Source organism: Neovison vison, chromosome X (assembly GCF_020171115.1).
Source record: "Neovison vison isolate M4711 chromosome X, ASM_NN_V1, whole genome shotgun sequence".
NCBI classification, from domain to species: domain Eukaryota; kingdom Metazoa; phylum Chordata; class Mammalia; order Carnivora; family Mustelidae; genus Neogale; species Neogale vison.
The window spans coordinates 5,701,989-5,727,217 of NC_058105.1; the positions used below are offsets into that span (position 1 = coordinate 5,701,989).

At 44.4% G+C, this 25,229-nt stretch overlaps 1 protein-coding gene and 1 non-coding gene across 5 annotated transcripts in view; one reads left to right on the plus strand and one right to left on the minus strand.

Annotated features, from left to right (window-relative positions):
- The first annotated feature begins 454 nt into the window (after positions 1–454).
- The window catches only part of MTM1 (myotubularin 1), a 90,805-nt gene continuing 66,030 nt past the window's right edge, over positions 455–25,229 (plus strand). For 3 of the 4 annotated variants that reach the window (XM_044234635.1, XM_044234636.1, XM_044234637.1), the window contains exon 1: positions 23,977–24,045. In XM_044234635.1, coding sequence (XP_044090570.1) covers positions 24,029–24,045 — 17 coding nt within the window. In that variant the 5' untranslated portion in view covers positions 23,977–24,028. Of the gene's footprint in view, positions 472–23,972; positions 24,046–25,229 lie in introns of those variants that run through there. The other variant, XM_044234634.1, reaches the window with a different exon arrangement.
- On the minus strand, positions 9,012–9,118 carry LOC122897788. The gene has a single exon (XR_006382630.1). It is a non-coding gene; the product is annotated as a U6 spliceosomal RNA (small nuclear RNA).

Below are 25,229 nucleotides of genomic sequence, written 5' to 3' on the forward strand. Positions count from 1 at the left end.
ATCTGCTGAAGTTTCATCTAGAGAGGTTTTCCCCCTGGATTTCCCCATTACTGAAGGAAAACAAGGGGACACCGAGGAGTCCTGGGACAACGCTTCCTAGCGGCCTCCGTCGGGCTCCTACTCCAACTTCCCTCACAGGGGCGGCTCCTTAGCGTCTGGGCCCGGCCCCCTGGCATCGCATTTAGAACTACAACTTCCAGATGCCTCCACGCGCCGGACCTTTCAAAGAGGGCTTCCCAGCAGCCTCCACGGTGAAGAGCCCCGCCCCTCGGGGCGCCCGCAGAGGCTTTCCCGGCGCCTTCCGCCCGTCTCACCCATGTCACGTGGCGCACCCTCGCCAACCGGCGCGCGGAGGAGGGCGGCGGGCGGTGGCCAGAGGCGGGGAGGCCGCAGGGGGCGGGCCCTGAAGGGGGCGGAGCGGGGCCCGGGAGCCGAGCAGCCTGGCAACGGCGGTGGCGCCGGGAACCCGAGGTGGGTGCGCGCTCGCGGCAGGCCTGGCTCAGAGCCGGCCGCTGCGGGGACCTGCGGTGGGGGGCCGGGAGGAGGAAGTTGGGACTCCCTGGGCTGACGGGGGCGGCGGGTCCTCGCCATACCCGCGGGTGTAGATGGCGGGGCTGTGCGTGTGGGGGGGGGGGAGGTTCGCCCGAGCGCCTCGCTGTCCCTGCCGGCTAGGGCTGAGTGAGGCCGGGGAGCCGCAGGCAGGTGTCTCCGGCTTCCTCCTGTTCCCTCCGCCCAGGGTCCCGGGCCGGCGACGGGCGAAGGTCGGGGCTGGGATCGGGCCCGAGGGGGGAACTCTGGGGGCGTCGCGGCCGCTCCCCGGACTTTGCTTCCCCGTCCTGGGGCGGGAGCGGGCTGTGCTGCCGTCCTGCCTCCCCGGCGACGCGCCGCGGCTGGTCCGTGCCTTGGCCCTCTGCCTGGGGTGGGTGCCCGTCGCATCCCCGTGGGTCCTGCGGAGCGGCCGCAGCCTGCCTCTGGCCGGGAAGCCCCGTGGGGTCTCTCTAACAGAGTTTCAGTGTCACGCACGGGAGGTTTATCTGTTTTTGCAACAGTTGAGAGGCGATCTGAGAGGGAACGGTTAGTTCCCTGATACGCAGTCGGAAGTGTGCACAGGCAAGAGCAAGCGCCCTTTGCCGGGTTGCCTCCCTTAACTGTCTTTTGCTGTGCTCAGGAAGTGAAAACTAATTTTAGTTTTTGCCTAAGCAAATATGAAATGAATCTGCTGTAAAGATTATATTGCGAGCTTTATAGACGCATACTAAGTATGAGGTGGAGTGAATTGTGACTGATTTTTAAATAGACATAATAGACCTTCACAAGAATGAAATCATGGCATATTAGAATTGACTTGGACCTTGAAGTTCATAGTAGTTCGTTTCCAGAATGGGGAAACTGAGGCCCAGAGAGTGTAACCCTGTATGATAGTATAATAATAGGACCCAGGATTTGGGCAACCTAATGGCAAAGCTTATATGACAAGTCAGGTCTCTGGGGAGTATCTTGGCTTCTGTGGAACCCGGGCACTTTTTTATTTTTTTATTTATTTTATCACAGCTTACTTTTGTTCCTTGTGAAGTCTCCACCTTAGAGCCTTGAGATTAAGCCATTGATTTTGCTGTAGTTCAAACTATTTTGAATTTCCTTCAAAACCAGTTTACCAGCCAAATAAGACAGTTAGGCTTGTTAGTTTATAGACACATTTTGCTTTCATCTGACATATATTTTGGGCACGATCACTTATTACCAGATTTGACTCCATGACTTTTGGCTGTTTCACAAAACCAAATGTATCCTTGAGAGATTCCACACCATGGAGTAGATTCCAGCCACTGAAAGTAGAGAAGATTCGTAGGGTCTTTTACATTCTAGTTATTAAATGCTATTAAACAATTGGGTCTCCTTACCTTAAAGTTCTAACTTATATTCACCAAGTTGTCAGCATCTTCATTTACCCTTTAAACCCAGAATGCCCATAGTGTGCCTGCGGCATCCCAAGTACCGTGAAGACAGCAAATAGCACCACTAAGTCCCTGCCTTACAGAACTTATGTGTTGGGGAAGCAGACAACAATTACAACAATAAAAAAGCAATGATATATTTTCCAGTAAACATGAGCGCTATGCAGAAAAAGTCAATAAATGCAATAAAAAAATAAAAATAAAAAATAAAAATAAATGTCAATAAAACAGGCTGGCATGTTTGAGATTGACTTAAGAATTACACTGAATTGTTAGTTTTAGAGTGTCAGCTGCTGCTCCATTAAAGCAGATAATGAAATCCAAAAGTAAATCTGTCTAAATCAAAGAGGTTCTATGGAGTCGTTGCTTCTCCAACAATTGCCTCCTGGATCATAAATTCACCCCAGCCTCATTTTTGCATTTTTTCTTTTACATGCAAACAGTAAGTGCTTTCTGACACCTATAGGGAGGTGACCTTCCAGTCACTCCCTGTCTCAGTAGTTCCCTTACTCTTGCTAAAGAAGGCTCTGCTGAGGTTTGTATTCCTTGTTGATTTCATGCCAGTGTCTGCCTGCCTCAGGCTACCTTACACAGGGATTTTTCTTCCTGCACTCTGGTGTATACTGAGAACCTACCACCTGAAACCGTGGTCATTCTTTGGGGTGTGTGGTTTGTAAAGAGACAAGTTTATTTGATGTTAGCTGTAGCGTAAAGAAGCATTCAACTTCTTAAAAACTAAAGCGCTAGTCAAATGGCATGCATGATGGCTTACTGTGAAAGTTCATCTGTTTAGTACCTTTTCGGTTCTCTCATATGCTGTATGTTCAATGGCTTCAAAGCAAATTTTTTACATTTTTACAGGTTCTGAAAAATGACTAAAGTTATTAAAAAATACTCAAATATTCTTTGTTCCAAAATGAAAGGAGGACTAACAAAATGTAGCTACTTTAAAAACCACTGAAAGAACATGTGGTTCTTGCTCTTATTGAGGGCTCCAAAATCAAGAGAAAAGGAGAGCCTCTTCAAGGCTTAGTAGGCGACATTCTGAACTGGTGGCCAAAGGATTTCAAAGGCCAGAGTTTTTTTGGTTATTTCTTCAGTTTTTTTTTTCATTTTATAGAAGAATAAGAGGTTGCTTTCATTATTCTTTAGTAATTTCCCTTCCCTGCATCTGACCTCTTTGAAGTTCTGCTTTATTTTCTAGTTTCTCAGTTCATTCTTCTTTTTTGGCAGATGGGGGAGGGACAGGGGCTGCTATTTGCATGTAAGGTGTTGACTCTGGATTTGAATCCTGACTCTAATATTACCTGCGTGACTTTGGGTGAGTTACTTACCCCTGTGCCTCAGTGTCCTTACCTGTAACATGAGAATAATAACACAAACAGCACCGGCCTCAAAGCGTTGTTGGCCAGACTGAATGATAATCTATTCCGAGCGCTTAGAATAGTGTCGTGCACATAGTACGCACTCGAGACAAGTTAACTGTTACTGACTAGAACTGCATGGAACTCCCTTGTTTGCTTTTAGAGACTGATTGATTTATTTGAGAGAGAGACCGAGAAAGCAAATGGGGGGAGGGGCAGAGGGACCGGAAAGAGAGAGAGAATCCTGGGCAGACTCCCTGCTGAGCGTGGAGCCCGACACCAGACTCCATCCCAGGACTCTGAGACTCTGAGATCACCTGAGCCAAAATCAGGAGTCCTGTGCTTCACCGGCTGAGTCACCCAGGGACCCCTCCCCTTGTTTGCTTTTAAAGAAAAAGAAATGATTCTAGACGTGTCCTAATACACTTTTGGATGTCCAGTAAGTGTGATTTTTTTTTTTTCTAGCCATTTCTCTGCATTTCATGGTGGACTCGAGCTTTTAGTTTCAGGTTACATTGGCAGCAGTGCCCACAGTTCCCGCAGTGTTAAGTTCCTTTTGCTATTTGGACCCAGAAATTACTTGAGGCCATATTCTGTTTGTTTCTACAAACATGACTAGAGCAAGAAAGGCCTTCTTCTAATTCCTCTGCTTTGAAAGCAGGAGGGTACCAGGAGACCCAGCAGAGAGTTGGTCAAGTGAGACCCAGTTGCCCCCCTATAGTTGGAGGACAGTTTTTCATGTTAAATGTTTACAATGTAGTCTTCCACCTGAGCACCTGGACAGTCTCATTCCTTTCTTTTTAAGAATGCAGCCAGCACCTCTTTAGAATACTGGCACTGTGCACTAGTACTTTCTTTCTGTTTCTGTCTGCGGAATCATAAAGGAGCCCTTGGTTGGTGTGAGGTGGCTGAAAGCTTCCTGAGTTTGGATTCTGGACGCCAGGTTCGAGTCCCATTTCTGCCCCTTCTTAACTCTGTGACATTGGATAAGTCATTTTACTTCACCCCTGCCGCCTCTCCCATTTGTAAGACAGAGCAGTGAGCCCAGCCAAGCTCCCAGAACTTTCCAGAGAATCGAATACACATCAGTGCCCCTTTGTAGGCTGGGCAGCGTTATTATTATTACATTCGTGTGATAATTATTACATGAACTACATAGGCCGTTGCTGCTGGGAGAACTGGCGTAAGAGAGCAGAGTCCTTCCTGTTCTTGGTCTTCCTCCCGCACAGCTGTAGCTGTGGCCTCTCTGCCTTGCTTTCCCTCTTCTGTCAGCGTGGAAGTATGCAAGTGTTTGATTGCCTCTGTCAGATGGACCTGGAGCCATTGGTTCTTACGAGCTTCCATTTTATTGATTCTTAAAACGTAATACTGCATAACCAGCAGTCACAGGGCGACAGCAAGGCAATCTCTGTACCAAGGAATATTGCCTGCCTTTTTCTGAACTGTTTCAGAGAGAAAATCTTTCCTTTTTCGAATCAGCACCTTACATTAGCTCCTTAATGCAGTCTGAGGCCCTGCCAGTCTCCTCCGTCCCTATTAGACTGGATACTCTCACTCAGGGGCTTAGGATGGGAACACACGCAAGGCCTTGATTGCTCTCCAGGTCTCTGCTGCCTTTCACATTCCAACAGAACCGAGTGCTCTTTTCTTGTTATTTGGAGTTGTTTGTTCATCCAGTATTGCCCTGCCTCCACTCTTTGTCTTGATATGTTACCTGCAGATTTCAGTCTTGCTTGTTTCATCTTCCAAGCTTGTGCAGAAGGGGGCTGAGGTTGGAGACGTTTTTGTCCTGGGCAGGTAAAGCCTAACTTGGTCCTCCCTCCACAGCAGACATTGAGTAAATGCTCTTTGACTTGAACTGGGCAGGAGGTGATATAGTTCAGAGTTGATTGGATGTGTTGATTTAAACAAATTCAGTTGTATGTACAGAGACCATATCCCCTGACTGCCAGATGAAACGTAGCTCACACTCAGCCTTGTTGTGGTCAATTAGCAAACGAGGAAGAAAGTTCTTGGAGTCCAGTGACGGGAGAAGTCTCACACGTTGCCTTCCCAACCTCTGGGTTTTTGGACTATTGTCACACGCACTTTTAGAATAGGTTCATTTTTGCTTTGCTTGTTGGTGTGTTTGGGGGTGGGGAAGAAGTGAGGGAAGTTGAAGGGTAATCATTGGAAGTAAAAATAAAAATAACTTGTTTGTAACTCATTCTGTCCTTATTCCTTTGCGGACAGACCTTGACAATGCAGTGATGTCCTTTGTTTAGCTTGTGATAATTATTATATATTGATATCATGTCCTTGGGCTTTCCGTGAGAAGGAAGCATTGTTGCCAAAGCCTCTTAAAACAGAACAAGCTGGGGGCGCCTGGGTGGCTCCGTGGGTTAAGCCGCTGCCTTCGGCTCAGGTCATGATCCCAGGGTCCTGGGATTGAGCCCCGCATCGGGCTCTCTGCTCAGCAGGGAGCCTGCTTCCCCCCCTCTCTCTGCCTGTCTCTCTGCCTACTTGTGATCTCTCTCTGTCAAATAAATAAATAAAATCTTAAACAACAACAACAACAACAACAACAAAACCAGAACAAGCTGCTACGTCCTACGAAGGAATAGGCTGCTACATCCTTGCGCTATGCATTCCCCTTCAGGGGAGCTCTTGAGGCAGAGTTGGTCGTGAAGGGGATTCGTGGCATTAGATGGTGGCACCCGAAATGCCCTCATCTAACCCTTAAGTTCCTCCATAGCCCTGAGATGACTTAGGTGGGGAATCAGGAGAACAGGGACTGTGCTGTCAGGGTTCATTCCAGCAGTCTGGGAAGCAGCCCGAGCTGTTTTGCAAAAAGAAGAAATGCACCTCAGAGAAGTGAGCCCCAGCCTTGGCTCGTCAGTAGTGCTGGTGGGTCACGGGGACAAGCAAGATCCACACTTAGTTTCAGCTCCCTGAAACTGTCCTCCCAAGGAGGACACTACTATCCACACTAGTTAGGTGGCGGGCAGGATATGTGAAACTTCAGGGAACACTCCGTTTTGAGCTTTCTGGTCCTGACGTGTTCCATGCACACACGGATGCTTCCATATCTGAGAGAGAAAGGGAGTCCCTCGATGGAGGGCAAATGGAGCTGGCCCTCACCTCTTTGGAGTTCCTGCTGGGAGCAGAACAGCTGAGCTTTTAAAGTTGAGGCCAAGTAAACCCTGCTGGCTGTTTCCTTTCTTTGCTGTTATCAGCTCTGACATGATATGGTCATGTCTCCAGAGGTCCCCATCACTTGTAGGCCACAAAACAGCTTTTCCTTGTTGCTGATTCTCCTGATGCTCCTGGCTTTCCTCAGCTCCTGGGAGCTTAAGGAGAAGTGCAGAATCTGAGGCCACTCAGATCTGCCCAGTCAGGAATCAGTGTTTTAATGACATCCTTAGGTGATCTGTACGTAAATTAAAGTTTGAGAAGGCTGGCTTAAGGAGTACTTCACATCCTGGCTTCCCCACGATCCTTCGAGACCTTGTGGTCCCTTCGAAAGATAATTCGAGCCACATGTGTAACCCATGTTCCTAGTAGTCTCATAATAGAGAAACAGATGAAGTCAATTTTTATAGTATGTTTAACCTAGTATATCCAACATATTGTCATCTCAACATGCACATCAGTGTAATGATTAGTGAGAGGTGTCCCCCTGCCTTTTTGTGTGAAGTTGTCAACATCTGTCACGAACTTTACATTGACAGCAACCCCCAGGTTGGACTAGCCGTAGTTCAAGTGTTCAGGGGCCATGTGGACTAGCGGCCCCGTGTTGGACAGTGCAGCTTTGAAAGATACATCCTGGCCTCGATCTGCTGATGATGTCATCAGATTTGCTGTCAGTGCTTGGAGAGCAGAGAGAGTCGGGGTTTGCCTCAGTAGTAACTTGTGTTAACGACCCACATAGCCTGTGGCAGACCTTTGCCCGTTGTGATTATGTGTGTCCCATTTGAATCCGCACAATATCCACACGTCACTGAAGACCGTGGCTTCCCCTGTTCCAGTTTGAAGAATGAAGAACTTGCCAGCGGCGTGTGTGTGCAAGGCAGGCTCTTTTCTTGGTGTATCTTCAGAGAACTCGAGGATCACAGCCTTCTTCTCTGGCTCACCCCAGGAGGGTGCGGAGTCCTTAAATAGAAGTTTCCATGTGCTGGAATACTGCAGGTCAGCGGCTGGCCACACCGGCCGCTCAACAGACTCACCCGGGAGCCTTAAAGACCTGCTACGGGGTGGGGGGGCACCCAGTGGGGGGCCCACCCACTGACGCTCAGATGCACTTGATCTTGGGGGAGAGCAAACGTGTGCATTTCGGTTAACTGGAGAGCAGCTGCTGTAGAAGCGAGTCTCCAACCTGGGTGGGCCGAGAACCACCCACGCTCTGGGTCCAAACGCGGATTCTGACGCGGTCTCCCGGGCGCTCCCGCCGCCTTCAGCTATGGCGAGCTCCCAGGTGACGCCCCGTGCCGCACCTCCCAGGCTCCGTCGCTGGTGCCCTGACTTCGGGTAACCAGCTGCCCCGGGAGCACCTGTGGGCGTTTCCCACATGGCAGGTTCCCTGGCGGCAAGCCTGGGGTTTCTGATTCAGGGGGTGTGGGGCGGGGCGCAGGGGCCGCACTTGAGAAGGCACCATGTTTTCCGCATTACGCCACAAGGTAGCGAGGTTTACTTTAGGTTTTGTGTAGGTACACCTCTAGTGCAGATTTGTTTGGGCCTGCGTGGGGGTTGGATGATATCAAACCCCTTTTCTGCCTTTACGGAGCTCTGTTTTGTTCCCTCTTGGCACCTGTTAAGCTGATGGGGTATTTCAAGGGATTTTCTAATACTAGGTTGTAGCATTAACCTGGTTTGCCTGCTGGTGTGACACCAGGGTGTTTCCTACTGCTGGGCTTGATCGGTGGTATTTTCTGCCGGATTTTTACATCTGTGTATTTGAGAGTGAGATTTGGCTTTCCTTGCCTAGTATTGGTTTGCTAGCCTTGCAAAGCGAGTGAGAGCATTCCCTTTTTCTCGCCTCTGGAAGTTGCTGTAAGATTGAAATGACCTGAATTTTTGAATGTTGGGTAGGACTTGCCCCTAGAGCCACCTGGGCCTGGTGGATTCAGTGCGGGAAGATATTAAATACCTGTTAATATCTGCCATTTCTGCGGTTACGTGTGTCTTCTCATTCTTTTTAGTTTTTAAAGATTTGTTTATTTGAGAGAGAGAGAGAGGAGGAGTGGGAGGGCAGAGAGAGAGAGATTCCCAGGCAGCCTCTGCCCTGAGCCAGACAAGGGGCTCAATTCCACGACTCCGAGGTCAGGACCCCAAGGTCAGGACCGAGCCGAAACCAAGAGTTAGACGCTTAACTGACTGGGCCACCCAGGCACCCCCATCTTTCCATTCTTAAATCTTAATATTGTTTATGTCTTCTTTTTGTTTTTTTCTTAGTCTTACCAGAGGTTTGTCAGTTGTGGTTATGCAGCATGGTGTTTGTCAGTATGTGCAAATGAATGAACATAGTTATATTCTCTAGTTTCTTTTTAATTTTTAATGAGTAAAAACTATATAATTTTAAAGTCAAGTTTACATCAGCGTGTGTTCCGAAAAGCCTTACTTCCATCCCTGCCTCTTGCCAGGCATTCTGTTTCCTCCATGCCATCCCAGGTAATCAACATTATCAGTTTTTAGTTTATTCTTCTGTTTCTTCCTTTTTTATATGGAACACTTCACAGATTCATGTGTCATCCTTGTGCAGGGGCCATGCTAATCTTCTCTGTACCATTCCAATTTTAGTATATGTGTTGCCAAAGCGAGCAGTCTTCTGTTTCTTCTGTATGCTGTGTGCATGCGCGCGCGCGCACACACACACACACACACACACACACACATTTGCATCCCCCCCTTACACCAAAAAAGCATATTATATACACTATTCAGCCTCTTTTCTTTTTTTTTTTTTCACTTAAAATATGTTCTGGAAATCACTCTTTATTTTCTCCTCTCTTTGGACTTATTTTGTGGTTTGGATGTTTCAAAACAGTGCTCGCTTCGGCAGCACATATACTAAAATTGGATGTTTCAAAACATTAGAATTATTATTCTTTAGTTTTAGTATAGTCTCATTTCTGTTGTGATTATTCATTCACCTTTGGGCTCAGGAATAGATTTTTTTTTTAATTTGCAAATACATTTTCTAGGTATTTTTAGAACTGATTTCTAACTTCACTACATTATGGTTAGAGGCTGTGGTCTGAAGACCAGTAGTTTTTTTGAGACGTGTTGAGGGTAGGTTTATATAGTGTTTTGTGGTTGGCTTCTTTCACTCAGCATAATGCTTTGCAGATTCATCCATGTTGTCGCACAGACCCACAGCTGGTGACTTTCTGTTGTTGAGTAGTGTTCCACAGTGGTTTGTTTATTCACTAGTTGATGAACATTGGAGTTGGCTGAGTTTTGGGCCCTGGTGAATAAAGCTGCTATGAACATTTGCTTACAAGTCTTCGTGCGGACTTGTGTTTTCATTTGTGTAAATACTTAGGCGTGGCATTGGTGGGCAGTATGCTTAGTGTATGTTTAACTTTACAAGAAACCTTCAAACTCTTTCCCAAAGTGCTTGTGCCAATTTGTGTTCCCACTGGCAAAGTCAAGTCTGACAGTTCTGTTTGGGCCCTGTCCTCATCAACTCCTGTTATTGTGTGTCTGGTTAAATTGTAGCCATTCTAGTATGTGCGTGATGGCAGCTCACTGTGAATTTAATTTGCATGTTCCTAATGACTAATGACAGTTAATGAGTATGTCTTCATGGCCATTTGTATATCTTCTTTGGTGACGTGTCTGCTCAAATCTTTTGCCTGTTTCTTATTGGGTTGCCTGTCTTACTAAATTACAAAGTTCTTTATATGTTTTGATTATAAGACCTTTATGAAATCTGTGATTGGCAAGTACTTTCTCTCAGACTTCAGCTTACCCTTTCATTTTCTTAATTGTGCCTTTGAAAGAGCAAGGTTTTTAATTCTGATGAAGTCAGGTTTATGATTTTTTTTTCCTCTTAAGGTTTATGCTTTCTGTGTTCTAAGAAATCTTTGCCCCATCTAAGTTTCACAAAGATTTTCCCATGTCTCCCTCTAGGACTTTTGTAGTTTTAGCACTTCTGTTTAGATGTCTTGTGTCTTCCCCACTCCCCCAGGTTCATTCCCTGTACAATCCCCTTCCCTTGAGTTAACAGCCTTGTGAGACCTTGAGAAGAGAATCCAGCTACACTGCCAGCTCCTGACCCACGACCCATGGAAACTGCACGATAATTAATGTGTGTTGTTTATAGCTACTAAGTTTGTTATGCAGCAATATAAAACTAACACTTTTTTTAAAGATTGATTTATTTATTTGAGAGAGAGCCAGTAAGCGCATGCAAGCAGGGGAGGGGGAGGGGCAGCGGGAGATGGAGGGTGAGAATCCCAAGGAGACGGCACGCTGAGTGCGGAGTCTGACATGGGGCTCGATGATCTCACAACCCTGAGATCACGACCTGAGCCAAAATCAAGAGTCAGATGCTTAACCGACTGAGCCACCCAGGTGCCCCTAAAACTGCTACTTCTATGCTTCATTTCAACTTGATTTTGTATATTTTGTGAAGTAAGTGTCAGTATTCGCTTATTTTTCGGCATGGTTATCAAAATGTTCCGGCATCATTGGTGGAAAAGACTATCCTTTTCCCACTGAATTACCCTGGTACATTTGTTAGAGATCAATCGACTGTTGCTAGGACCTTCAAAAGATGGGTCTAATCCTCCAGCCGGTCTTTGGCAATTCCTTGGGACATTTTTCTAACTATCATGGCAAACTGCCTGTTGGGGCAGGCTAACTATTCCTGCCAATATCACACTGTCTTGATTACTGAGGCATTTTTATTAAGCCTGGAAATTGGATAATGGAGGTAACTCCAACTTTTTTTGCCCCCTTCAAGATTGTTTTGGCCATTCTTGGTCCTTCGCCTTTCCATGTAAATTTTGGAATCATCCTGTCAGTTTCTGCAACAAAGCCCATTGCGATTTGATAGACCTGGCATTGGATCTCTAGATCGGTACTACCATCATAACAATATCGAGTCTTCTGATCCTTGAGCAGGATATATATTTTCATGTATTTAGGTTTTCTTTAATTTCTCTCAGCAGTGTTTTATAGTTTTCCATGCATGGTTCTTATACACATTTTGTTAAATGTATCCCTAAAGATTTCATATTTTTATATTATGCAAATGATTTTTAACACTTTCTTGTCCATTTGTTCGTTGCTGGCAGTACAAATATCATTTATTTTAATGTTGACCTGCATATCCTATAACCTTCCTAAATTTACTTACCAGTTCTAATAATTCTTCTATAGTATTCTTGGGATTTTTTGCATACGTGCCCATGTTGTCTGCAAATATGACTTTACTTCTTCCAATATGTTATGACTTTTATTTCTTACCTTATTAGACTTGCTAGGATTAGACTTGTTACCTTATTAAAAACTTGCTAGGATCTCTAAGAGCTATGGAATGCAAGCAATAAGAGCAGCTGCCCTTGCCTTGTTCCCACACTTCGGATGGAAAGCATTCCATCTTTCATCATTAAGTATGATATTAGCTGTAGGTTTTTCATAGGTGCTCTTGACTATTCCTAGTTTGCTGAGGGTTTTTTTTTTTAAATCATGATTAGATGTTGCATTATGTTTGTGGAAACCGTGTCTCAGATACAGTCTTTAGGAGGATAGTGTACATCATGAATAGCCTTGTCGACCCGACATAATCACCAGATTACTCTCCGTTACCAACCACCACTGTCTAGCTTTTCCTCCTGGTGTTGATAACAGAATTTCCTTCTGGAGCACGGGAACTTTTTAAAATTCGTTTACGGAGCAGCATATATTGCTCCTTCAAAAGCCATGGAAATTCTCCGTCAGATGCATATATGTCATTGTTCTAGTACTGGTATTTCTTCGTCTTCTCTTTGCTATCCTTCTCACACTCATTTTGGCTTCTCTTTATCTCCTTGCCTTTTTTATTTCTGCCTTTTTCCTTAGATTATTTTCTCACATCTATGAAAACCTGCCCCCTGCTAATAATAGTGCCACGTTTGAGAAGTGGATGTGTGTTCATGCATTCAGGCCTTCACCTTCTTGTGCAGCGTGGGCGAATGACCACTGTATTTGTGACTGATTGCCCTACTCGGGGTCACTGCTTGTCATTCTCTTTCTGAGTCTCTCAGGCATCTAATGAAGCCAATCTTTGGCGATCCCTTTGGACACTCCTCTTAACTATTATGGCAAATTGCCTGTTCGGCAGGCTAGCTAGTCCTGCTGCTGATCTCTGCTAACCTTCAAGGTCAACCTGCTCTTATAAATTAGGACCAATAAAGATGTATCATGCATAGCATTTGCAACAGTTGGCCACATTGAAAAACCTCACTCGTGCTTTTTCCTTCTGGCCCATGTAGAGAAGGGACCGGAAACTCCAGACTATCAATATTCTGGCACCTTAAAAGATATCCTCAGTGGTGTTGAATCTTTGTGTGAGGACTGGGCACTTGGCTTCAGGCCAAAATAATTTTGAGGCTCATTTGTTAAACAGAGAGGGCACCCATGCTGTGGGAAGCATTACTTTTCATTGAAGAACTGAGATATGGTAAAAGTCATGAGACAATGTCTTATGTCCCTCTAAACTCTAAAAGCAGTTCAAGAGAAGAACTGGAAGGATACTGTGAATAGTGCTGGGGCGTCTGGGTGACTCAGTCAGTTAAGCATCTCTGCCTTCGGCTCGGGTCATGATCTCGGGATCCTGGGATCGAATCCTGAGTCGAGTCCTGCACCAGGCTCCCTGCTCAGCAGGCAGTCTGCTTCTCCCTCTGCCCCCTCCATGCTCTCTCACATGTGCTCTCTCAAATAAATAAATAAAATCTTGTAAAAAAAAAAAAACAACCCAACTTCGAATAGTAGCAGTGTTACTGGAATAAGGGCATACCAGTGAAAGCGACTGCTTTGAAGGACTCCAGCTACATATGCCCTCATAGGCATTTTAACGACGCCTCCTTACATCACAGTTGTACTTCATGGGGTCTTTATTTGATTTTTGTCTGCTAATAATGAAGTTTTTCCATCTTTCCGATATACTCTGAAAACACTGTTCCATGATACAAAGTGCTATCGAAGTGGGCAGCCAAGAAGGAAGGTACTGGTTCAGTGCCTCCCAAACATGTGCGTGGGGGAGGAGGCACTGTTTCTTTACTCTTCTGTAAAATGGAGGCTAGGGTTCCTTTTTGTACCATCTGATTTTCTCACATAGAGACGGAATTCCAAGAAACCCTAACCCAGCTGTGAAAGCATGAGGCATTCCTCACTTGACCATCCACTAGAGAACCAGAGCCACCAATATCCGTTAGTGGGTAAGAGGGCCAGACTAACTGGGTTTGAATTCTAACTTTGACAGTTCTCAGTGAACACATTCTTTAACCCTCCTGTTCCCTGGGGTTGGGTGTTTTGATATGAAGATAGTAATAGTAGGGTTGTAAAGTTGTTGGGGGGGATTGAATGAGGTCATCTGTGCTTAGAACAGTGCCTGGCACAAAAGTAGGGGGTCAGTAAATGGAAGCCATGATCATTATCCACGAGCGAATATTCTACCTTGCTTTTTACCTGTGCAGTGCCACCTGTGTGATTGGCTTTATTACTCTTTAGTTTCTATATATTCATTGTCTTTATTGCTATTTTACTTATATTTAATCATCTCCCCAACTCCTTTGCTAGCTCCTTGCACATCTATCTTTGTTTCTTCTTAGAACTTCCTGCTGTGCCCCAGAGTAGTTGCCCGGTATGTAATTATCAACTGATTTTGGACCTCTTTGGAAGTAATGACATACACAGAGCAAGGAGTGTCTCAGAAATAGTGGGCTTGGTGTCATTTCATTATTTCTTCTCAGAAGCTGTATTAATATTTTAGTGCTGGTTAATTTAATGGGTATTTAGTGAGTCCTTAGAGATGGACCGACGGACTAAATTGTTCCGAATGTAACCATATGTTGATGTGACTGTATTGTAGATTAATTCTCTAGTTAATTTCTTGCCTGTTAGAGGTTGGATTGCATCCCCCAAAAAGATATGTTGCTAGACCTAGCCCCCAGTACCTTGTAATGGGATTTATTTTAAAATAAAGTCTTTATAGGTATAACTAGTTGAGATCATACTGGAGTTGGGTGGGCCCTTCATCTGATATGACTAATGTCCTTATAAGAAAGAAGGAGACCATGTGAAGACACAGACATATGGGGACAGCTCTGTGTGACAGAGATCGGAGTGATGTAGCTACAGGCCAAGGAATGCCAAGGACTGCCGACCACCAGAAGCTAGGAAGAAGCAAGGAACGATCCTAGCCTAGTGCCTTCAAAGGAGCATAGCCCTGCACATAACTTTATTTCAGACTCAGTCTCCAAAACGTGAGAGAAGAAATTTCTCTTGTAAGCCGTCTGGTTTGTGGTTCTTTGTTAGAGTAGCCCCAGGAAACTCAGAGACTGCACCTGTTAATTTGCCTTTTCCCCCTTGCTGCTCTAATCAGAGCATTGATAACTCTAAGATTTCATCTCAAATGGTCGGTTTGCCTGTATTTTCATTCATTACTCATCTTCTCCATATAATTAAAAATATATTTACAGTAAATCAGACAAAGGTATTGGGAAATCGGATATAAAAAATACCATTGCAGTTCTCCTACAACTGTGCCGGAAGTGGGAGACATAAAATTTATAAGATGTTTGTAGCAGAACGGTTTGTGATAGGGAAACCTGGAACCGGTTCGGAAGACAGTGTGGAGCAACGGACTTGTACGCGGCGGTGAAAATATGGGGCACACAGCTCCGCACGGCTGCATGATGTGGCTCTCCCGACCGTGCCGTGCGAGCAAAGCAACGGGCAGAAGAATGTGGAATGATTCCATTTATGTGTAAAAGGCCGAAAGCTATATCATTTAGGGATATTTACATTGACGAAAAATGACACAGATATGCAAAGGAGTTATAAACACACACATTGGCCCTAGGGAGGGAGGTCAGCATACCTTTAATAGCTGAAGACTAACATCTCCAAAGTCACGAAAGTCTGTGCGGGTGATACTGCTTTCATGGATTCACAGACTGAGTGCCCAGGCTGCCGCATGCCGGTGCCACAAGGGGAAACAGCCCTCGCTCTGGGGAAGCGCAGATCGAACAGTACAAGTCATCAGTGGATAGTATAGCCTCAGTATAGTCTGAGAAGTGGAATAGTAGAAATCTGGACGGTGTACAGAGAAGCAAGGGGTGTGTGTGTGTGTGTGTGTGTGTGTGTACGTGCCCGCGGGGAAGTCAGGGAAAGCTTCCTGTGTCTTGAAGAGGTACTTAAGGACCTAGTACCAACAAAGCCGCCGCTCCTCCTCCGGTCAAAAGTGCCTGGAGGAATTGTTCTGAGTGGAAGGTTAGCATCTCCGGCCTTTCATCCTCTCCCTTTTTTTCTAGAACCTGCACATCTGCTCTTTAGTTCCTTTCTCCTCCTCCCCCTTCACCACTGATCCCAGCTGGAGGAATCTTTGTCAGGAGTGTCAGTCCGAGAAGGTCCTTGGAGAGGAAGATGTGCTGGACCCGCACCTTCGCGACTACTGTGGTTGGGACTGTTTCCATACGTTTACTCTTGACTTTCAACTACGGTTTTAACGTTTGCTTGAGAAGGGACTTTTCACTCACTAATTGAAAATGGACCTTTCTGCAGTAGTTTCTCACAGGGAAGAATAGTTCAGCACAATGAAGTTGTATCACGCAGCACATTCGCTGGGCTCATGAGTTCTGAAATTGGCAGGTGGACGGGGAACTTGATCTTGTTCCTATTTTTAAAACTTTGTTTACTGGTGGGTATTTGACAGTTACAAAATCCATTGGTGGATTTAATGATTTGTTTAAATGTATGCGATATCACTAGGTAGCCTTTTTACATTAAAAAAGTTAACCTGCTGGTAGTCGACTTTTCTAAGAGTTTATGTAGCATAACGATTTCAATTCAGGAAGCGTTTTGAAAGTTACCTTGTTGGCCATGGCCACGGCCATAGCTCCCGCTGCTGAAGCCTGTCAGCGGTCTTGAAGATGTGCCATTTGTCATGCGGGCAACCAAGCAACAGGGCGAGGGGATCAGTTCAGATCCATCACTAACCACCTGAACAAATGATTCAGAAAGCATTCTGCACTGGGTCTGAATTGTATTGCTTTCAGCCAGAGGTCTTCGCAACATTTGAAGAAGTAGAAATAAGTGTACTGTGATCTTTAAGGTGAATTGTCGGAGCGCCTGGGTGGCTCACTTGGTTAAGTGTCTGACTCTTGATTGCGGCTCAGGTCGTGATCTCGGGGTGGTGAGATCGAGCCCCGAGGTGAGCCCCCTTTCAGGCTCAGTGCAGAGTCCGCTTGTCCTTCCTCCTGCCCCTCCGCCCCTCTCCCTGCTCACGCTCTATTGCTCTGTCTCTCAAATTTTTTTTAAAATAAAATGAATAGTAAATATCAAACTGGCACAAAGGGTGAGTTTCTAAATGAAATACTATTTAACATTTTATAATTTCCAAAGAAGAATCCTCAAAATGAAGGCCCTTTAGCTCTGAGATTTGCTGTGTCTGAGACCAAGGAACTGTGAGGCAAGCGGGTGGCTTGTGTCTGTTTGAACAGTAAGCCACCTGGCTTGGTGGGCAGGTACTGTTCTGGAATAAACAGAGATTTACTCTGAGAAACCTCTGGGATATGTTTCTAGATCCTTGAGCCAAAATAGAATGTAGTGAGGGGAGGTCCTCGTATTAGGGATCCTGTGGAAAGTTTCCCTGGGCTAGGAGTTGAGTGTTCTGCTTTTCTATATTTTTAATGGAAATCGGCATGCTTTGAGGATGAACTAATTTAAGGCTATTCAGAGCCTTGCCAAGATCAGGTGGATCATTTTAGAAAGCTTTTAGAAATGCAGAATGGTTAGGCAGTGTTAAACATCATATGTTTTATGGAAAATGCCACCAAGTATATTAGCACCAGTTTGAGGAATCTCTTCGCGTTCATCAGACATCTCTCAGAGGACGAGGACACTTGGTATCCGAGTGCCTCCCTGTCGCCGTCTGCTGTGGTGGTATCGTGCCCACTTCACAGACCAGGAACTGTTTGTCCAACGGTGCCCAACTGTTATTGATCAAGGGACAGTGTTGGGGTTTGAAACACAAACTGGTCTAAACACAGAATCCTTTTCTTTTTTCTACCATAGTACCCAGTTTGGCAGCTGGTCATAGTTCACTTTTATAAGGTATGAGCTACGGATGGGGGGGGAGGGTGGCTAACAGCTTATATTTTAGTTTAAAAAGACACGATTGTTACTTACTTTGGACAGAGAAAGCTCATTTAGAAATCGTATATTTTAATAGTTTAAGGCAGAGGGTGACAGTCTGTGTTTGTAAATAAAATCTTACTGGAATACAGGCACAGCCCTTCATTTCCGTATTGCCTTTTACTGTTTGACTTACTTATTTTCTTAGTAAGCTCAACACTCAACATGGGGCTTGAACTCATGCCCCCGAGATCAAGAGCCACATGCGCTACTGACTGAGCCAGCGAGGCGACCCTGCCGTTCGCTCTTTTAATGCTATGACACAGAGTTCAGGAGCCGGAACAGAGTCCATATGGCCCACAAAGCCTAAAATTGTTACTCTCTGTCCCTTCACAGAAAAAGTTTGCCAACCTCTGTGCAAAGGAAGATGTATAAAAGTGAAATAAACTCGTTTTACAGAGCGTCATTTGTTTTCATGTGGGTTGAGCACATACGGAACTTGAATTGATCATGTACCCGGTCTCACAATTGCTGATATATGAACATTCCTCCTCCGTGCAGAGTGGTTTCTCACGGCATCCTTTTCATTTTCTTGCCTCCTATGTGGTCTGTAGTCAAAGCGACTGTAATGCAAAAATCAGAATAAGTTAACATAGTAAATTCTGTGTGTATGGGCACTCGAAGTACCTAAGGGAACTCTCCAGTACTTCTCATTGGGGGTGACACTCCCCCTAGAGGCCAAATCGGAAATGGGGGTGCTTTTATTTTTAGTGTAATGTATTGAAAAAACACATTTTTTAAAAAATTCAGGGGTGCCTGGGTGGCTCAGTCGGTTGAGCTCCCGACTCTTGGTTTCAGCTCAGGTCATGATCTCAGGGTCTTGGGGTCGAGCCCCGAGTCTGCTTGTCTCCCTCTCTCTGCCCCTCCCCCTGCTCACACGCACACCCACTCTCTCTCTCTCCTTCTCAAACAGATAAATCAATCTTTAAAAAATAAATTTTTGAAAAGAAAAATGCATTATTTTATTATAAATCACTGTCCTTTTGTTTCCTCCTTTATACTGGAATTTAGGTACTATATTGATGATTTTTTGAAATTGTGTTTAGGTTGATAATATCTATGACTTTTGTTTCAGGCTAGCAAAGGGGGTTTACAGGACTTTGCTTTAATAACGAAGGGGGCATTGGGTCTTGTGGTATTGAGCGGCACTGTCCTAAGTTTGTGGCTTTTTTTTTTTTTTTCAAAAGCAGACTTCCAAGTAAAGAGGGTGCCTTCAGAAACATTTGTAACTCTGGACCCAGAGGCTGCCAAGCACCACCTTTGCTCACTGGCAGGTTTCAGAAGTGGGTTTTCAGACTGGGTAGCTTTCCCCTTTCAAGGGAGCCTCTAGAGAAAGACTATCTTTAAACTTCATTTACATGTCGGGGGCGCCTGGGTGGCTCAGTGGGTTAAAGCCTCTGCCTTCATGGGTTCATGATCCCAGGGTCCCGGGATCAAGCCCCGCATCGGGCTCTCCGCTTCGCTGGTGCGGAGCCTGCTTCCCTCTCTCTCTGCCTGCCTCTCTGCCTATTTGTGATCTCTGTCTGTCAAATAAATAAATAAATAAAAATCTTTGGGAAAAAACCTTCATTTGCAGGTCAACACAGAGTAAGAAAGCACACTGAGTCAAATCCAAACAGAAGGGCTGTTTTTGTCACTGTTTATACCTGGAAAGTTGGCAAAGACCGCTAATTGAGGGGCCTTGGTCTCCAGTGAGGTGACCATGCAAACTCGAGCTTTCCCTGGAGTTTAGATTTTGTTTACAAAGGCCCTATGAGATGGAGGTCAAAACTCTGTTTTTCGAAAACTGTTTTCTGATTCTACTCTTTCTAGATTTCTGTAATAAGAGTAAATATGGCCCACATTTGTTTGAAAATGTTTGTAGTTGTGTTTGCTGCAGGTGTTCTCTAGAATTCCGTTTCTCATATGCAACAGACTGGGGACTAGGTTCTTAGTCTGGAAGCCGGGTGTGGTGGAAGAAGTTTCCGTACTTGAGTTTGGAAGGTCTGTTTCCTGGGAAAAGTCTGTAGTGGGGACCAGTAGCACTCCAGTAGTTTGTGGTGCAAATTGCTGCAAAGCAGCCCAGTTAATGGGGCCTCTCTGCTGCCCAGAGCCACCCTGCCCCGAGCGTCTTGATTAGCTAAGGATTTGTTCTGCCATTTTCTTAGGCTTGCATGAATTTCTGGCTCACGTGGAATATTGGGAGAACAATGGTTTGGCTCTTTGGCCAACTCTTTATTGCCCAGTCCATTTATTCACTGAGCCCCTCCTTACTAAGTACCTGCTGGGTGCCGGCTCCACCACGGGCGCTGTGACTGCAGTGGCGCGGACAGCCAACCGGAACCCCCACCTGCTGCGGCCAGGCGGGCAGAAAGAGCGCATTATCTGCAAGGTGGTAAGCGCTAGGGAGGAGAGAGGGACAGAGAGACGCAGAGAAAGAAGGGTGGGGGGTGGGAGACAGACGGAGGGCGCAAGAGAGCTGAGGACAGCATAGGAGGGGCAAAGAGAGTGACACCAGGAGACCTTTGAGTTCAGCTGTCTCCAGTGTGAAGAGAGATCCAATTAAGGCTCTGTTGTGACTTTCACATTTGATTGATTCAATCATGCCATCTTTTTGTAGCTTTCTTTGAAGGAGTTTGGGGCCCCCAATGATTGTTTGCCTAGATGGGTTGAGTTTTCTTAACTACTCCTTAGTCTAAAACTCCTTTTCTGCTGGGATTGGCACCAGTCACATCCAGCGTGCTTTCTTCAAAATAGAGACACTTGGAAGCACTTTTCTCTAGGTGGGCAGTCCACTCTGAGTACAGAGGCCTAGGCTAGAGCTGACCCACCCTGCCGTTGACAGGCACCGGGCCTTTTCACACATACTCTGGGCTCATCTGGTCATCTTCTCTGTCACAGAGAGAGGATTGGGCTGTGAGCATGACAGAAGTTTTATTCAGGATCAAAAATGAGAGATGTCTACCTTCGGTTAGATTCCTGCAGTGTGTGTGTGTGTGTGTGTGTGTGTGTGTGTAGATAGAGATACAGGAATTAAGTTTCAATTTCATTTTAAAGCCAGGGTAGCTTCAATTCAATGTTTTTTAAATAAGAAGGATGAAAACTCGATCTTTAGGGGTCCTGAGCAAAATATAATCAAAAAGGGTATTTTCATGTACTTTTTAAAGAGAAGCTTTATAACTAGGTCACCACCAGCCACGCACTATCCCTGTGCTAGTTAACTTTCTACCTAGTATTTATAGGGTCAGGACCAATTTGTAGAATAATTTGTTACGATGTCAGCATTCAATAAATATCCTTCTATAATTGATAAAATGTGAAATTTTTTAAAAGATTTTATTTATTTATTTGACAGACAGATCACAAGTAGGCAGAGGAGCAGGCAGAGAGAAAGGAAGAGAAGCAGGCTCCCCACTGAGCAGAGAGCCCAATGTGGGGCTCGATCCCAGGACCCTGAGATCATGACCTGAGCCAAAGGCAGAGGCTTTAACCCACTGAGCCAACCAGGCGCCCCACGAAAAGTTTTTTAATGTATGTACCATAGCAACCCTGTTGTGAGCCCATCCTATGTATTAGTTTATCCATTTCGCCCATCTGTGCTGCAAAAACACGGAGACAGTAGCAGCCAAAGGCCTGAACAGCAGGAGGGTGGGTCATCCACCTAAGGCCACATAGTGAGTCGCAGAGCGAGGATTCGAACAGAGTTGACCCTGACATCCGCGCTCTCCTTCATTATGGCGTCCCAGCTTCTGTGCCTCTCAGGGATCAGTTGGAACGGTTTGACAGAGAAGTTCACCTATAACATTTTAAAGGGAGCCTCATGGAACCGACCCATGTTACTTGGACCCTTGGATTTCTCAGATTTGTGTTGATTCAACTTTTAATAGTAGCGGTGTCTGGTGTAACTCTAAAAAATCAGGACTTTACACCTATTACAGTTGAGCCTTGAACAACACGAGGGTTGGGGCATGAGCCCCCATGCAGTTGAAAATGCACATGCAAGCATGTTAACCTTTGACTAGCACATAGCTTGTCTGTTGTCTGTGTTCCGTACTCTTACAATACAAGTGAGCTAGAGAAAACGCTACTAAGTGGTCATAAGAGAAAATACACTTGCGGTACTCTACTATAAAAAAAGTCTATTTGTAAGTGGGCCCACACAGTTCAAGCCGTTGTTGTTTAAGGGTGAACTCTATGTGATTGCTTATATAAATGTCCGGAATGGGCAAATCTATAGAGATAGAAGGCCGATTTGTGGTCACTTAGGGGCAGGGAGAACGGGGAGGGCTCCGTGACTAATGGGTACAGAGTTTGTCTCTGGGGTGCTGAGAACTTTCTACCGCTGAGAGTGGGGATGGCCACGCAGCGCTGGGTATACTGAACACCACTACATTGTCCCTTGAAAAGGGTGACTTGTATAGTTAGTTGTTGTATCTTGTTCAGTAGTTAGAATTAAGGGGGATGTGAGGACTTTCCTCTGTTGTATTTAGTTCCTTCTAAATTGAAGTCTTGATTTTCTTTTAAAGATTTTATTTATTTATGTGAGAATGAGAGACTTCTAAACATGAACAGGAAAGTGAAGACTGGATTGACTGTATAACCCAGCATTTTAAATTTCTTATATTGACTCAACAGTAGTAATTTAATGTTATTTGAAGACATTGACTTATTATTATTAAAACGTTTTAAATACTATGGTGTCTGATTATTAAAAAGTAATTTCATATCTGTTACTGAAGAAAATCCCCCAAGTGTATAATCTTGTTTAGTGCATAGACTAATTTCAGGGCAGAAACGTCTGACTTGCTCTCACTGGTCTGTCTCATCCATTCTGCTGTCTCTGAGAATAATGAGTTATTTCGCTTGGATGTGAACTTGAAGGTCTTTCAAAGGTATTTTTTTCTGAGCTTTGATCTGAATTTCACTAATTCTCAAATTATTCATTAATCTTTCTAAGAAGTTATTTCTAATTTTAGGTTGTGCTATCTCTTAATAGTTGCAGGTTTGAGTTTATAAAGAAACATTTTATTTTGCCATAATCTAAAATTTTAAGCCTCAGGGTAGCGCCCTAGGTCCATTGTTTTAGGATTTGGTGAACCAGGGTACAAGCTTACCCCATTATGATGTTTCACAATATCGTGTGTCTTGTATATAATCATTCGTTGACCAAATAGTTACAAGTGCCAGCTGTGTGCCAAGATGCAGCCATGACCCAGATGGATGCCCAGCCTTGTCCTTGGTGAGCTGAACTCTGCTGGGGGATGCCTGGCAGTCCTGATCTTGTAAGGTTATCCTTACATTGCCATTCTTGCCTCATTATCCTGCTGGTCACCCTTACCTGTATCTTTGTCACCTGTCTTGGGCCTTACTTCTGGACAGTGACTGGCACTGTGCAGCTTTCAGATCACTAGGTTTTGTGCAAATGTGTATTAATATTCATCATGCCAGATTTTGCGTGGTTGCTTTTTTAATGAGCCTGGCGAAAAGATCCAATAAATGTCCATAATCACCTAGTTGCTGCGGTTCACCTCCCAGTGACTTCATATGGGTCTCTTTGTGTCATTAACTTTGAAAAATAAAATAACTAAAGCATCAGTTAGTTTTCTGTTGTTGCAATAGTCTTCACACGTCTAAATCCCTGTATTTAAATATCGTGTATGTTCTGAATACGATGGTTTCGTTTATGCCTGCATTGTGATGAATATGCATTATTTAAATGAAGGATAAACTTTCCCTGGAAAATACTGATCAAATCAAATCTTGCTAATTTGATTTCCATCAAGTCCATGCCACTTTAAATTGCCTCAATTTGCAGAAGGCTGAATTCTTAGAGGCGAAAAGAGTGTGAGTTCAATTGTCTACCCTTTTTACTAATCTGCTTGGCTGCTTCTAAATTATCTTTAAAAATTAAGAAGTGGGGAAATTTGAGGCGTGGTGCACAGTTACTAAGCAGTACATTTTTGGAGGTGGCAGTTTGAACTCTACAGATAACCATTCTGGGAGTGTGCATAGTGTCTCCCACTGAGCTCCCCCAAGTACACTTAGCTGCCATTTCCTGTTCTTGCGCGGTTCCCAGTACCTTTGCTGGAACTCCTTCGTGTGACCTGTGCTGTGTGCTGTGGTTAGTCCCTTGTGTGTCTCGTTCCCACTGGAGACTAGTATGGAAATGGGGCCTGTCGAGCGGAGTACTGTTTGTTCTCAGTTGCAATATTTAAATCTCAGATGCCGCTTTGTTGGAAATTGCATACAAATTCCACTGATACTGAATGTTGTCTTTTTTTTTTTTTGCTAGAGTTTCCAATATGGCTTCTGCACCAGCTTCTAAATATAATTCACACTCCTTGGAGAATGAGTCTATTAAGAGGGTAAGTTTTCAGATTTAATTTGCACCCCTTTCTCTGCATTTCTCTTCTCCTAGTTGCCTGTTAGGTGGTCGTTTCGGTCTTACTGAATTATTAATTTCATTATTTACATAATGTACATTCTTCAGTATATGTGGTTTTCTTTATTATCCTACCTTGTTCCAGAAAAGACAAAATGCCATATATGTGTTACGTAAGTTTTGCATTTGTAAATCCTTTCATGTAACTTCATTTTTGAGAACCTCTGTTTTGTGGACTGCTGCCAGACATTATATTTAAGATACTAGACAATCTCTGGGCCTTGAAAGCTTTCTGAAGGAGATATTGGAAAACCAAGGCCCACTGAGCAGTTCCTCACACCTTCCCAAATATTGGCCTTATGTTCTAATTATGGTGATAAAATAGTTGTGTGAGCGAAATGAGTACAGCGTTAAGAAAAAAATTGTTCAAGGTATGGAGGAGAAAATTGTGTAATTAGAGGACGATTTTGAAACAAACATTGAAAGGAAGGGGTGAATGTAAAACAAGCTTTATTCCTGGCCCTTTGAAGCCTTGGATACATTTACCAATTATCTACCAGGAAGGTTCATTCACACTCCTACCAGCAGTGTACAGGGATGCCTAAACAATCAGAAGGGAGCCAGCTAGTGTCTTTTAATTTGTAGCTCCCTGAGTACTAATGAGGGTGGCTTTTTTTTTTAAAAAAATAGTGTTTATTGTCCATCTGTATTTCTTTTTAGAAGTGGCTGTTCATGTCCTTTGCCTGTTTGCTTTTTGGGTGTTTGAGAGGATACTTTTCTATTGATTCATAAGTGTTCTTTACATATTATGATAATCAACTCTTTATAGTAGGCATTACAGGTCTTTTTCCTAGCTTATCATTGGGCTTTTAATTATATTTGTGGCATTTTGATTTTGAAACACAGAGGTTTAACTTTTTTTATTTGATCACATCTATCAGTATTTCATATTTCATGTTTTCGGCTTTGGGTGTCATGTTTACAACCTTTTTCATCTCCAAGATTTTCTAAGTTTCTATTGTAATAGTATTGTTATGGTCAAGGATCAGTTCTAAACACAAGAGTTACTTCGTGAAGCTGATTTTAAGCCTTGTGGAATGTGACTCTAATATAAAATATATCCTGTGTTAATCCCATGTTATCCTGTGTTAATCAAAGACCTGCTTC